The sequence below is a fragment of the Opisthocomus hoazin genome, chromosome 5, assembly GCF_030867145.1.
Source record: "Opisthocomus hoazin isolate bOpiHoa1 chromosome 5, bOpiHoa1.hap1, whole genome shotgun sequence".
NCBI classification, from domain to species: Eukaryota; Metazoa; Chordata; class Aves; order Opisthocomiformes; family Opisthocomidae; genus Opisthocomus; species Opisthocomus hoazin.
This window is the reverse complement of record NC_134418.1, coordinates 61,618,119-61,633,777: the sequence shown is the minus strand read 5'-3', so window position 1 is coordinate 61,633,777 and position 15,659 is coordinate 61,618,119. Positions and strand designations below refer to the sequence as shown.

The 15,659-nt window shown below is 40.4% G+C and overlaps 1 protein-coding gene across 9 annotated transcripts in view; it reads left to right on the top strand.

The window, feature by feature from the left end:
* The window catches only part of PDLIM5 (PDZ and LIM domain 5), a 131,908-nt gene that overhangs the window by 79,643 nt on the left and 36,606 nt on the right, over window positions 1–15,659 (top strand). For 5 of the 9 annotated variants that reach the window (XM_075421491.1, XM_075421490.1, XM_075421489.1 and 2 more), the window contains one exon: window positions 2,315–2,351. In XM_075421491.1, coding sequence (XP_075277606.1) covers window positions 2,315–2,351 — 37 coding nt within the window. Of the gene's footprint in view, window positions 1–2,314; window positions 2,352–3,001; window positions 4,005–15,659 lie in introns of those variants that run through there. The other 4 variants (XM_075421494.1, XM_075421493.1, XM_075421492.1 and 1 more) reach the window with 1 other exon arrangement.

Genomic DNA, 15,659 nt, shown 5'->3' with positions numbered 1-15,659 from the left:
AACTCTGTAGAAGAAAAAAAGTTTGAGAAGGCTGTAGTAGGAAAATATTTTTCTAAAACTCTTGCAGTTGCTAAATAGCACAGGACATACACATTACTGGACATAATTCCTGATTGAGTTGAATATTAATACATTCTAGATAAATCTTAAAATTACCATTTCTACTCCCAAAGGTTTTGGCAGATACGTATTTGTTGTTTCTTTCCCCTCCCGTATCACCAAAATGGCACCATTCCTTTTTAAATTTAACACTCCAGAAAAATTAAGGTGTTTTCAGGCACATAGAAAATCTTTGACAGTCCAGACAGCAGAAGTCCATAGTTCCTCAGTTTATTCCCAGGTCATGTTGCAATCCTCTGCTTATACTGTGGTGTGATTACTTGTACTGTGGACTGGAACAGATGATGTGGAGAAGGTCATTCCTAGTCATATATTTTTATGGTAAAACTTTAATTTCATATTATGCTACCAATTATAATTCATTGGCTGAGAACTGTGATGTGTGTAAAAACTGTGGGAAGTGCCTTCAGGAGATTTTGAGCTCAGTCGTGTTCAGGCTGAGGCAGCTAATGTAGAGGTGATTATTTCATTCTTCTGCTTTTCACAGCTAGTGCTACAATAAAGAAGGCCGTAAGGAAGTCAGACCCCCTCCCCGGGGGCAGATTTGATTAAATCAACTGTCGATTCACTGGCAGAATTACTCTAGAAGTCAATGATAACAGCTCCCCAAATAAGGATTATTGTCTATGAGTGATAAATATTCTGAATGTGGACAGTTACCTGATTGTTCTGTGGTCCTGCATTGCACTAGTCTATTAATAGATCATTGTCTGTCTTTGGATTCGCTTCGTTAATCCTTGTAAGGGCAGAATATGGGACCTGAATGTCAGGTCATCCAGTACCGATGAATTAGTGATGTTGACAAATACTGTAAGAAAGTGACTGCAACTAGATTTGCCAAACTTAAAATCAGGGTTGAGAATTTACATTATCATAGAGTCATAGAATGCTTTGGGTTGGAAAGGACCTTTAGAGGTCATCTAGCCCAACCGCCCTGCAGTGAGCAGGGACATCTTTGACTACACTAGGTTGCTCAGACCCCCGTCCAACCTGGCCTTGAATGTTTCCAGAGATGGGGCCTCCACTACTTCTCTGGGCAACCTGTTCCAGTGTTTCACCACTCTTATCGTAAACAATTTCTTCCTGATATGTCGTCTAAGTCTGCACTCTCATCGTTTAAAGCCATTGCTCCTTGTCCTATCGCAACGAGCCCTGCTGAAAAGATTTTCTCCATCTTTCCTACAGACCCCCTTCAGGTACTGAAAGGCTGCTATAAGGTCTCCTTGCAACCTTCTCTTCTCTAGGCTGAACAGTCCCAACTCTCTCAGCCTTTCCTCACAGGAGAGGTGCTCCAGCCCTCTGACCCACTCCAACAGCTCCATATCCTTCTTGTGCTGAGGGCTCCGGAGCTGGACACAGGACTCCAGATGGAGTCTCACCAGAGCAGAGCAGAGGGGCAGAATCACCTCCCTTGACCTGCTGGCCATGCTTCTCTTGATGCAGCCCAGGACACAGTTGGCCTTCTGGGCTGTGAGCGCACATTGGTGGCTCATGTCAAGCTTTTCATCCACCAGTACCCCCAAGTCCTTCTCCACAGGGCTGCTCTCAATCCCCTCATCCCCCAGCCTGTATTGATAGCGGGGGTTGCCCTGACTGAGATGCAGGACCTTGCACTTGGCCTTGTGAGGTTCACACAGGCCCATTTCTCAAGCTTGTCCAGGTCCCTCTGGATGGCATCCCATCCTTCTGGTGTGTCAACTGCACCATTCAGCTTGGTGTCGCCTGCAAACTTGCTGAGGGTGGACTCGATCTCGCTCTCTAAGTCATTGATGAAAGAGTTATCCCGTGCGCAGTCCTCTAGCACCTTGATGGATCACAGCCTGGCTGCAGAGAGATGCTTGGATTATTACCCAATATAAACCCACTGGATGTTCATCCAAGAGGAATTCATCCCAGCTTCCATTTGTCTTCCCCTTCTCAGCTCACCTTTTGCAGTGCCAGCATGGAGAGTGGGCCAAGGGAACGGACAGAGACCAGCAGAGCCACCTTTCAGCAGTCCTGCTGGCAAAGGGAGTCCTGACGTTTATAGACATACCTCATTTCCATTGGGGCATATTTAGAATCGAGGAGTCCTAAAGAGACTTGTTGTAATTTCCTGCTGTGGTGAATGCATTGGCACAGGGGAGAATCTCAGTGTACAGTGTTACAGTGCTTTTAGTGCTTTACAAAATAAAATATTTCTGTTTTCTTGCAGTGAAAGAACCAGAACATGAAGCTGCAAAGAAGACTAAGTGAGTTGATGTTTTACATTTTTTTTTTTTTACTTTAAAACTTTGCATGTCTTAATTCTTAACTGGTAGCGTTTGGTGCATTTGTGTGACATCCGGGTGTTTTTTAAATGTTGCTTGTGTTTTTGCATACTACTACAGCATGTAAAAATCAAGATCTTTTTCTGCATAGACCAACCTTTTTAAATCTGTTGGTGCAGTCCAGGATTAATGTTTGTGCAGGAGTTTGAGATTTTTCCGTAAACTTGGACCGAGTTGGTTTTCTGTACGAGGTCAGCTTGTCGACATGTTTTCATTTTCCTAAATCTAACCAGGCATTTTTGATTTGCGAATGTGGATCAGATTGCAAGGCATAGCTGGAAAGTATTACCATTCTGGACTGTGAATGAGGGTCAGCTGTTTCCTTGCTTTGGGATAAGCATTGTTCAAAATGAGGACCGACCAGTGGCTAAATCTGATGGTTCTTGCAGTCAGTGGGAGTTGTTCTACTGACTTTGCCTAACATTGGATCCAAGGTTTTGACAGAGAGGAAGGCAGTGTTCAGAGAGGAATAGTGCATGGAGATTGCATGCTCGCTTGTTAAACTACTTAGGACAAAGTTTCTTTCTTTTTTTCTTTCTTTCTTATTTTTCTTCTGTCACTTCTTTCCACAGGGAAAAGGTTCCCCTCCACGTCTTTAGCCCCAAATATACAAAATTACGTGACTGGCACCATGAAGTCTCAGCACGTGTTCTTAATGTCCAGTGATTTTACCCAAGTTGCAAAAGCGAAATACAAACACTTCTTTCCTTTCTTCTTTTCCATCTGCTTTGAAAAAATAAAAAAAAAAGAGAGAAAATGTATTCCCTAGCCTTACTGCGAGAGAAATTCTAGCCTTTTCTATACTTTTCTAACACTTTCCTACTGGTGTGTACAAAATGAGATGAAAATGTTCTTGTGCTAGTTGACGAAAAATATGTATTTAAAACAGAACAACTTGGGTGACTGAATCTCCCAAAGTGGGGGAGAAAGTGGCTGTTGCAGTTCTTTTTTTTGCCCTAAAGGAGTCATTTGCATTGCTGAGTTAGAGTTACTGTAGGTTGTTAGAAAGCACAAAATTATGAACAAAAGAATAAGAAATTGTATTACTTCGATTTTTGGGGCTGGGGGAAGATGATGAAGAGGGACTGTATACACTTACTTCCAACTAGTGTACTTCCCAGGATAATTATCTTGGATTTCACTAGATTTTCAGCAGATCAATTTTAGAGTGTCTGTAAATGTTTTACAAAGTAGAGTAAGAAGACAGACTGCTTTTAAGCAAATAAAAAATAAATGGAAAAAAAAGATCCTATGTTGCGAATCGAAGTGCAAGGTCAATATAAAGATTCTGCTGCTTAAACTAGTAGTATGTTCATATTGTGGAAAACATAGAAGAAATTGAGTGGAATATTGCTGTGTACCTGTAAGAGCTTCAACACATCCTCTAACAAGAACAAGATAAGACGGTCGTATTTATTTATTACAGAGTGAAGTTCATAGGTTTTATTGTGTTTATAAAAGCTTTCATGGCCCTATGGTTCTCCTGTAAAATAATGTATTATAGTAGCTACACATTCATTAATTTATGCTTTCTGAAGCTTGAAGAGTATTTTAATAAAAGTTGCTTTTATCTTAGCTCTGTCTGTTTTTCTTTTGAGTCTCTCCGACTCCTTGAATAATCTTCTCATGCATGAAGCTCTAATTTCATTGCACCTTCACAGGTTATAGTATGAGAAACAATTAAATCCCTGCTCTGCAGTAGAAACAATCTGAATTGTACAAAACTGTCCCAGTAGTAGAGCTCCTGATCGTGTTAAAAATGGGATATGTGGTTGTGTTGTCAAAATCGAGATGAGATTTGCAGAAATCAGTAAAATGGTTGACCTCTTGGGGGGCTACAGGAGTAACAATTGTACTGAGTAAACTCATTCTCGGCTTTTGCAATGCTTATTGAATCAGAGAAGTTTCGAACCTCAAAGGTGAATTCTAAACCACATATAAAAGCCCAGTATTTTGTAACTGCTTGATTAGAACAATTGCAATTGGCTTGCAGTTTGTGCCACTGACCGACATGCTTTTCTGATGGAATTGGTCCTCTGAACAGATTGATGTCCACTGCAAATGTTTCTGCGGACTGGAGGGGTTGGGTTTTTCCATTGCACAACTTGGAAAAGTGGAAGGAATAGAGACCTTTGGAAGTATTTTAAGCTTGTGCTTGCTTTTCAGATGGTTTATACCACTATACAATACAGCAGTAGCTTATGGTATTCGTTGTTTTATCTTTAGGAAAAGCCAAACAGAAAATGGAGACTTCAGGTAATAGCCAAGTTATCTAACACTAACAGTCACCGATGTGGGTGCCTAACAAGCACAGCGTAAAGTACGATTAGATTTGCACTGGTAATGATGGATCAAGGCATATCACATCTTGCACACCTCTTGGGTTAACTCCTTAGGGACAGTAGGGGAAAATACTCACTTTAATAATTTTACTAAAGACTGTTTTGATGAGAAGTGCCAATCACTTTGATTTCCATGCTCTATCACGTAACTCAGTAGTGAGTACTGTGTTACTAAACCCAAATGCTTTACTGAGTGCACATACACCACAATATTATAATTTGATAGAATACTGCGTATTAAAGTAGGAATGTCAAGTAGAGTATTAAAATAGTTTTGCTGGGTTTAAAGAATTTTTTGTGAATGGAAAGGAAGACGGGAGTTTCAGAGGACATCAATGCAATGAGAACTGTGAAAGGTTATCACTTAAACTCTCTTGTAAGGTTTTCTTCCTAAGGGCCAAATGGTTTCACCTTCAAGTATTTTTATCTTGGAGATGTCCCTAGGTAATGAGAATATCTCAATGTTGGTATTTAACTTACGTTTCTGTATCTTGCTATCTCTTATCCTTTTTAAGGTTGAGTTGCTTTGTCGAGAAATGGAAGAAAAATATTTATTTTATTTATTATTTTTTTATATTATATTTATATAAAGTATAGAATCTTCTGTTTTGATGAAAATTAAACATAGACAGTCATGAAGTCTGAGGATATGAGAATAGTTTGAGAGAGGCTACCAAAATTACTAGTTTCCTATAAATTCGTAGTAACAAATCACTGCTTCCAAAAATGTGTTCTGCATGTGTGAAATTGATCTCTTTTACTGCTTTGAAGATGTCATCTCTTCGCCCAATATCTCCATTGCAGAACGCTTGTTGACATTAAATTTTGGACTTTGTTACTGTTTCTAAAACAATGGACTGATTTTTCCATTTGTATGCCAATAACATTCCCTAGCTTGTGTCCAATTCCCAGCATTCACCTGATCTTTGAAAAAATATTCTGAGCAGTTTTTGATATAAATGAATCAGCTTACATTTCAGAGATCACCTGAAGATAAATATGGTGAACAATGAAATAGAAACTTCTCTTCCATCAGTAATCTACAGAGAAATATCCCAATTTAATATACTCAACATTTCATGCAGGCATTGTGCAAGACACATGCTCTGTGGATTTTGTTATTATTATTTATCCCTAAACTGTAACCCAGTACGGACTTTGGTGTGGATAAAATAGATTTTTCTCTTTTCAGCAGCTGGAAGGACAGGAAATAGAAATAGAAAGCCCTCACTGGAATGTGTAAATTGCAATTCTTAAACCAGTTACTTGAAGGTTAGAAAGGCAAAATCTAGACTTTATGTAAATTTTATTTATGTGTTTTAGTAAATGATTAGTTCTAATTCCGCAACACCCTGTTTCCAAATATGTTTTAGATGTTCACTTTTAACCCTTCCCCTTTGAGGAACCAGGTACAGATTTGGTTTTGGCCTTAATTTCTAGAGTCAGTTCATTGTCCTGAGTGAAAATGTGCCTGGGTTTTCCAGACTTCTAGTTTAGCTAATCCATAGCCACTGGAAAATATTTGTCCCACTCCTGGTCAGTCCTGAAACAATCTGTCATAAATCTTATATTTACTTTCTCCCCTGTATGTCATAAATGTCTGTAAAGCATGCCTGCAGATCTACCTAATGGAGCAGGAGCCCAGGATACCTGTATTAATCTGAATAAAAATTCCGTAGCTAGCCAGACTTTGGAGATGCTACCTGGACCAGAATTTCCATCCACACCTTTACCACCTATGAGGTTTGCTCTCTGATCATTCCTAAGTCTGTTCAATAATTTTCAGCACTTAGGGCTTCCTACTTTGTTAAGATACTTAATTCTGCATGCTAATATGTATATATATATTATAAAAAAAAAAAAAGCAGCAATGCCTATTCCTGTGGCTAGTTTAGTCTGCTCAAAACTCGTGGTTGTGATTGTTCTCTACCTTGTAGTTTACTTTTATTTTTGTATATTACAGTGAGATGCCTGATGGGTGCTTTTCTTGAAGTAGAGGGCTTTAAGACAACATTTTCTAGATTTCTTCTTTGTTCCCTATCACAACTGAAAAAATGAAAGGATGTGAAAAAATGCTGAGAAATATATAGTCTAACCTTCACAGAACTAACACCCTAAAAATGTTGCAGCGAAAGTGTATAAAACTTTGGGAGTGAATCCCACTAGCACTTGTGTCTGTTTCTTTTCCAGTATTTCCGAAGAGTTTTCCGTCGCATCGTGTAACACTACGTACATATATGTTCCACCTTTGTAAACGTAAAATACTACTTGGCTTTCTGTGTTTATAAGCAGCAGAACACTTCTCAGCCTTCACTGGAAGCATGACACTTCCTAAGTGTATTGTGCCTCATTTTATCCCCCTGTTTGGGTTTTGCTGTAAACTCCATGTTTTGCTTTGTTGGTTGTTTTTTTTTTTCCCCCAATTTACTAACACTTTCATGCACAATGTCTCCTGTTCAGCATACTATTTCAGTGTGGATTAAAAATCTCTTTCTCTGTATGCCTTCATTTGGTTTTATTATTGTGAATGGAGTGAAAACGGTGCTAAGCCAGAACCTGCAGCTGCTCTTTTGCCGATAGCAGAGTCCTCCCCTGGCAGTGTCCCCTCTCCCAGGCTTTCTGAACACATTGCTGCAGCAACTCCTGGGAGGTAAATCGTTCAGAGGGGGGTTTGATTCAGTTAACAGTCTATCTGTACGTTATTCTATCCTAGATTTGTCTGTCTTGGGGGAGAGAGGGTTGTCTGTCATTTACTTAAAATAAACTTAATTAATCTGCCGTGACTAGGGATTTTCCTGGAAATGATAGGAGGGGGAAGGAGAAGATAAATGAAGTAAAGCTGAGCAGATTCATGAACAGTCTCCTGGATACCAGTCAAAATAAGACACAGTGTTTAGTGTGTGGCTGTACGTTGGCAGTGGGTGTCCACCCTGTCACCTGGATGGAGTAACTTTTCAGTGTTCTCAACAACTTGAAAATGAATTCAGATTTCTTCACACAGAGAACTGCCTTTAAAAATACAAAACCAATTTTTTAAAAAGCAGATTATTTCACTCATAACACTGTGCTGTGCTATGATGCAATCAAAGAAAACTGGGTAATTGTCTGGCAAATTTCCTGTCATTGGCCTTGGATAGCTTCACAGACGCTTACCTCGGCAGACAGGTGATGTTTTGGAGGTCAGCTGTGGGTACTAGACAGCGACAGTAATTTTGTGTACACAACAGAGACAATAATTTGGAGGGTTATGATGCTGTTATTGAAGGTCAATAACGTTTCCTGACGGTTTGTGTTTCATAGTGCAGGAGTCTTTTTTTTAATTCCAGGTAGCTAGCGTTCATTACACATGCGCAAGCGCAAAGTTAGAACACAAAGTCATTCTGCTTCTTTGAGGACTGAATGAACAGTGCCTGGTCCTGCCAGGCCCCTAGACAGAGACTTGTCCTTGTGAAAGGCGTACAGGAATATACTACTGCCCATACCTGCGTGGGCTTTCTGCAACTAGAAATCTAATACTAAGATTGGGGATTGACAGTATCCCCTTTAAAGCAATAGTCTCAACCAGCTGAGATGAGGCGAAACCTCACAACAAAATACATCAGGTCTGTTTTGTAGCAATGTCTTTTGAAGGTTTTTTTGATGTCTGAGAGGATACCTTCATGAGCTAACATGAGATTAGTCAGGAAGGGATGGTGGGTGATGGTAGGGGTTTGCATGGACAGTGGGCCGGTACCTGCATGGTAACCTTTGGCTTGAGCCAACACAGAACAGAAGACTTGGTTGTGATGGTTTTAGCAGTACGTTCTCTTAAATGCCAGGAAGCAGATGGGCTGAGAAGTTATGAGTCACCAAAGATGAAAAATACACACAAACATGTATGACAATACTTTGGGTAGTGTTTTAGGCATTTTTTTTTAAGCTGAAAACCTGGGGTGAAAAGGCAGGGGGAAAAGTACTACTTCAATAATTGATTTGCATGTCTACCAATGAAACTCTGGTATGATTGCACCTACAGAGCTGCAGATGCCTTGTAGGTACGGTTACAACTACTGTGTTCGAAGTACCAAGGAGTTCTTTCTAAACCGTAGCTCTGGGTCTGTGTCCAGGGAGAGGAAATTTAAATGCACTCTCACTCAAGACCTGTGGCTCTAAGTTTATTATTTGGCAAAATGAACCTAGCAAGAGAGCAGCTGTAAAATGAGCCACAGGAAATGGGAAAGGGCGGCTACACTCATGGTGGTTCAGGACGAGAGCTGAAGTATTTATACAAATAGTCAAAAAAGTAGGTGATGAATTTTTTCTACTCAAGAAGGGCAGAAATCTGAGCAGCTTCTGCAGAGCTGTTGAAGGAAGGATTAGCACTGAGTATGGGAGGGAGAACATAAATTACCTGACAAAGCTATGTGCTCTTGATTCTCTCCTGAAACGAGAGATCATCAGTGTAGCAACTATATTTGGTGTTTATGTTTTGTTGCTGAGCCAATGTCACTGCTTTTATAACACTCTTTTGTATGGGAAATAGACTCAAAGCTGATCTCCAAAACCCCTTTTTGATAAAATGGCAGCTATTAGAAAAATGTGTGGAGTAATTGGTGCGTGCCACGTCAGACTTCTAGTACAGCAGAACTGGGCCATCCAAAGGTCAGTAGACTTGCTTTTGCCGCTAAAGCCCCACATTTGTTGGTGATGACTGGCATAGGTCTTTATTTTCCTGGTGGGCTCTGTCTTGGCCAAAGCTCTGTAATTTGCACCACCCAGTACTGAACTACCACGAAGGAGAAAGAGTTTGCTGTGAAATACATGAAGGATCTGGATTTGATTACTAGATTAAAGTTAGGTTTGCTACTTATGGGGTAGAATTCATAATATAAAGCATAATGCTTTTTTATTGTAGTTTTAGTTCTGTATTGAAAGCTTAACTGAGTCATATGGCAATATAGCCAACTACTGTAATTTATAGTGTATTATTACTCAGTTTCATATATGCGATGTCCTCCTATAAGTTTAACGGTAAAAGATTTAATAGCAATTAAAACCTTTCCATAAAGTTGCAGAAAATCATCTTAAAAAGTCATCCTGGCAACTTTAGACCGTGTAAACCACAGAATGTGGCACTTCCTGAGAAATATAGAACTAATATAAAGCAGATCCAGTGCCAGCAAACCTTTAGATTACTCTTTTATATACATGCTTTTTACGGTCATATAGACCTACTTTTATCTTTTCTTTTAATGGAATTATTCCTGATAGTCATAAATACAAAGACTTAGTATTAAATATTAGGTACTAATCCTGATTTTTGTTATGTACTTTCTGATTGGTGGACAGCCAAGAATATTCTCTGCAGAAATGGTAATCTCCAAGAATAATTTCTTACTCGTTTTCTAGCTACTGCCAAAGTAAGTGAAAAATGGAAATACAATGAGCATATATACGTATGTATGAATAAGATTTGGAGTCAGCTTGCTCTCCCTTTGGAGCATATACCCAGTGTGATTTATTCCCCTTCTCCTTGCATTCTTCAAGGCCCTTTTTATGACTTGTAAAGCTTCACAAAGATGCTGTATGAAGTTTTGGAGAACTTAAGGGCAACTCCAGGAAAGGGTATAATCTGTGCATACCACTGTTTTGTTGTGAATTGTTGTAATTGCTGCTGTACTCTCCTCAACTCAGCCAGATCTCCTTTTTGGCAGGTTTGATGTTTCTAAATCAGTTTTCCTAAACAACTTCCCTCAGTTGTAGTCAAAAGGAATTTGCATAGACAGGAGTTGCTCATTTAACTCTCAAATGAGTGTCAGGTTGGGCAGAAGAGGTCTCAGACTGGCCTAACTAAAGCTGTCAGATCCTTTATGGTTGTCTTGGTTTGGTGACAAGCAAGAGGAAGTAAAATATGGGGAAAAATACTGCTTTCATGTGGTGAATGCTACTTGTCCTTCTGCTTTCTTTCACTTCAGAGAACTTTTGTTTGAGAACCCTTTGGAAGCCTTACCCAAGTGTGCTCCTCATCCCCCTGCAGTTGTTCAGGTTTTAAATACCAGCAGCCAAGTAGCCACAGTGTATAAAGTGTCATCTACTTACACTAGGTAGAGTTTCTAATATACTGGTTGTGCTCGTGTTCAAGTTTGTTATCTATTTTTTGAGTAACTGCTTTAAACTACCCAGATAGTTTGGCTTTGTTGTTTCTAAGCTCCCAACCTTCATCTGGTTAAAATGCCCCGAAGAACCAGTTTCAGCATGGTCTGATTCCTAGGGGACAAGTGTTTGGTTCCTAGGGAAGAAAAAAAAGCCCTCACATCCTGCTTGCTTGTTCTTCTTATGAAAGATGCAAGAACACCAGCTACAAAGAGTTGTCTGTTATTATTTTTAATCAAATGAGAGTTTTCTTCTCCATGTATTGTCTTGTTATAATTACTTGTGAAATCAACATCAACTAGGACGATAACTGCGGAGTTGTCCGCTCCAGACGCGGCAAGCTTTTTGACAGCTGCTGAAGCCCCTCATCTCCCAGCGACGCGTGCTGTGGCCACGCAGACCTCCGAGCATCCCCAGCCCACCGCTGCGGCCGGGCAGCTGCCTCCGGCAGCCCCGCTGGGGGAAACAGCCCTCCTGCTGCCTCCCACTCCTGCCAGGTACAGCCCAGCCAGCTGCCTTGAGAACGCACTGTCGGGAACTGTAATTTGACACACGGTTTCACCTGCGCTTAATTTTTTTGCTGATGATGTTGTCAAGAGGGAGCAGCTTACAGGTGTCTCCTGACCCTTGCACTGCTCTGGATATCTGTGTAGCAATTAGAAATTTGAATAGCTTTTAGACAAAAGTTAGAAAAATAATGCGAAAATTAAAGTAGTACTAAGATGGAGGCAGAGAAACCAGTCATGGGTAGGAGATTTTGTTGGAAGGTGACTGTTGTCAAAAGTTGGTGACATGGGGTGAATATATAGCATCAGAGGGTGGAAGAAGGTTTTTTGGGGGAAGCACAGCACAGTGTGCATAATGTATGATGCTTTGCTGTTACACATTTCATTCACCTAGCTTTCAAAAGTTAGTCACCCTTGCTATAAAATGTGTATTTTTGAGTTGTCCAGTAACCTGAAGTTTGTGGAGGAGAATACAAGCATTGGAACAAGGTGATCTATAAGGTCCCTTCCAACCTAAACCATTCTATGGTTCTGTGATTAATGTAGTGACAGGCTATCCGGAGTAGAATGTTTACTGATAGGGAAAGAAAGTGCTTCCCCCAGCAGTTAACAATCAGGGATATTAAACCATACCTGTTTGGTTTTTTTTGGGTAAGGAGGGCTTTTGAAAATCCTTCAGTGAACTCCTCCTGAGCTTTAGTTGGCATTGCCAGAAGTGTAAGAAGAGTTTGATAACGGACTTTTCTTCTCTTGCTGCTTTTGGGCAGGCATGATGCACCTCTGCCTACTTGCGAAACAAATTCTTTCAGTAAAATCTCAAGCTGTCAGTCTACATCATCTGTAAGTCATACGAGGTAAATCTTTTAAGGTATATCTGTAGCAGACTGCTAGGTGTAAGGAAGGTTTTCAGGGAACATTTTTGCATTTAAATCTGAAAAGTGGTGTAAAATATAGTTGTTTAAGTGTTTGGAGCATTTTGTTCACTTCTGAAATGATATAAAAAAATGCACAGAAATCTTGAAATTTTAGAATAGAGCCTGGGTTTTGGATTCATCATTGTAGAAACAATTTTGGAGCCAGAATGTGTTTTTCACTTTTCTTTATTTTTTGCCTGTTCACATTCCTCCCAACCTACTTAATAAGCAGGGAAAATGAAATGGGGCGAGGAGTGAACCAGATCTGGTGAAGATGGCTAAAAGTAGACCTACTGATGTTATATCACCAAATATTCCAATATTTATTATTTATTATGAAAAAGAGGAGAAATGAAATGATCTTCAGGGCTCTTTCTGTCAGTACCATGGAGACTTATATGGATCCACATGGAGTGTCCTGGAGTTCAGTGGGAATGACCCAGGGCTGTGAGGCAGAATCTGGGAAGAGGAATTTGAAGGCTGATAGGTGCTGAATCCTGACTTAATGAGGGGAAAGTTTTATTTGTGGGTTAAATGAAAATTGCTGTTTTCAATGTCATTATTCAAGTGGCTAATACATTGCCTGATGTCTTTGTGAACTGGGAACCTACAAGCGCAGAACTTTCCAGTGGTTAATGCAGTCTGGTATTGTACTGTGTCTCTATCAATCTTTCCTGCTTACTCTGTTTTCTTCTCTGTTGGCTCAAAGCGTCTGTGCTAGAAGAGTACTGCTGGAAAATCCTTTGGGAAGTGCGCCCAAGCTTGGACCTGCTCCTCTTCCTGTTACTTCTCCTTTCAAGCAGAGATCAAAAATTAAGAGCATGGCTGCTGCTGCTGTGTCTGCTGCCATTGCTGTCCGGGCCAGGTAGACATCAACTTTAAAAGAAACATTTTATGGCTTGGTTTAAGAAAGTTCAAGCTCACACAAGGATAATTGGTTCCTGACAGGATTGCAAAATCAGCTCTTTCACAGTAGTGTGATGGGCAAGTCGTTTAGAACAGAATGCCCTATTTTCAGCTTAGGTCCAGACTGATGCTCTGAACCTTGGTGAGTAGTTCTACCATTCTTATCCTCATGGTATCCATTTCATAGTTCAGTCAGTAAAATAACTGTAAAAAATTATTATGTTGTGGGGGTGACAAAGAAGAATCTGCATCTTTGAGTAACTTCTGGATGCTTAAAGGCAGTAACTCTCCGAGTTGCATCTAAATCGCTATTGCACTGCTTTTTATAATGGCTTGCTTAGACCAGTGGTCTCAAGGTGTTCGAGTCTGCACCCTTATTAGTAAAAACATTCTGAGCCTGCTTATCCAACGTATGTATATTTGTGTATCTCGAAATTATATAAATGTCATAAAGTACTAATGTATTATGTACATTATAAAATATCCACAAAAACAGAGATTAAAAAAGGATAAGAAAAAGATTAAATAAGCACTAGTTTAAAAGTATTTTGTATTTTGTTTTATTAATGGTGAAAATAAAATAAATTTCTTCTCACACCCCAGTGGGTTTCCCTGTGGTATGCAACCTCCACTTTGGGACCGCTTATTTAGCTGTAATTTCTGAATCGGTTATTCTAGGCTCAGTTTCGCCACACTGCTACAGAACTTACAGGCTTTTCATGAGGGTTTTCAGTCATCCAAGCCAACTTGAACTTGGTTTGGTCAACTTGTTTGTTCACGTGATCTTTTTGAACGCTTGCTAGACTCTCCGAACGTAGTGCCTACCGCTCGCTCTTGGATGCCCTGCTCATCACCCCTGTCACTAAGCCTTCTCTGCCAGCCATCAGGCCCTCCAGGAAGTCCACAAGTGCTCTGGAGTTGCGACAGAGCAAGAGGTATTGTCCGAGTGCGGCGCGGGGTTGGCACTGAGGACTCGCAATAAACTGGCTTCTCCTTCAAAGCCCGTTTCTGTTGTCTGCATGCTTGAAGCCGTCTGCCTGTTGTGGTCTTTGGCACGAGGTCACCAACCCCAAATCGTACTGGTTTTCACCTCTTTGCAGAACTAATCTGCACCCTGGTCCTGCCTATGGTGTTTGTGCAAATTCACTGTATTAAGCAAAGGTTTCCTCACGCGCATCAGGTACCCTGCTGAGTTGCGCGATGCTGTTTGTGTTGCGTCGCGGACCTCCAAGGGAGGCACCATCACCCAAAAGAGCCAGCTGGAGAAGAAACAAGATATTCTGGCTTTAAACCTCTATCCAGATGAATTATTTGCAACAGTTCCTTGAGCAAGTAAGCGGCGCGTTAGGCTGCGAGGGTGCTCTGGGAACAAAGAGCTGCGATTTTTCAAAGCTCACTTTTAATGTATAAAATCAAGTAACTGGCATGTGGTGCAGCAAATAGCTGTTTTAAAACTTATTTTCTGTCTAGGCCCTTTGTTCCAGCACTGATTCTGTTCAGTGCACAGGACTTTTTGTTCTCATTTCCTGACTGCAGGCAGCTATGTCAACGCTGTGGAAAGCTGCATTTATGTAATGGACTTCAGCCTCAAAGGCAAAAATCTATTTGGTTGTTTTACAGGACAGCATGTGTTAAGCTGCGCTAAGTAAAAAATAATTTGTGGGTTTTCATATACATTTTCACAAGAGTAAAACCCTTCTAGAAAGAAGGCCCAATTATAAGTAAAGCTGAGATCCCCTTGATGTAGAAATTTCTGTTGAGTAAGAAGTGTTAGCTCTTTCCCTCCTGTTTCATAGCTTTCAAGGGGACCTCGGTCACTAGAAAAGGCTAAAGTAGCCCTAACTTTGGGCAAGGGAAATGGTGGTTATTAAACACAAGCAGACATCTTAAGATGTATCAAAATTTCTAATGTTCTGGTATGTCCACTGTAAAAAGAATAAAAAAATATTTTCAGCATTATAGTGGTGTAACACAACTTTAAATACTAATTTGCTTTTTGCCACTGAATGAGACTTATTAGGAGGTATTTTTATGCATGCGTCCAAAGGGAAAACCTCTCCAGGAGTTCTGCCTCCTGTGCACCATGGGTGAAGTCTAGGATGTGCTGCCAGCAAGGCTTTGTTCTTTAGCTGTGGTGTTTGCTGATCCTTCTGTAAAGCCAATAATGGTGGTGAAAGTGAATGCCCTGACTCCCCTTTTCTTTTTTCCTTCACTCACTGATGTGCAGTGTGTATGGCATAAGCTGCAAAGGAAGGTGGATTGTTGCAAGAATGGAAACATTCCCCTTCCTGATTCCGAAACTGGCTTTATGTTTATGCATCATTTGCTCACCATACGGGGAGAAGTTCCCCTGGGTCTGAAGGGTTGGTTTTGGAGATGCAAATACTTATTTCTGCTAGAAAGTTAGAATTCCTAAACTGGCTCCATTTG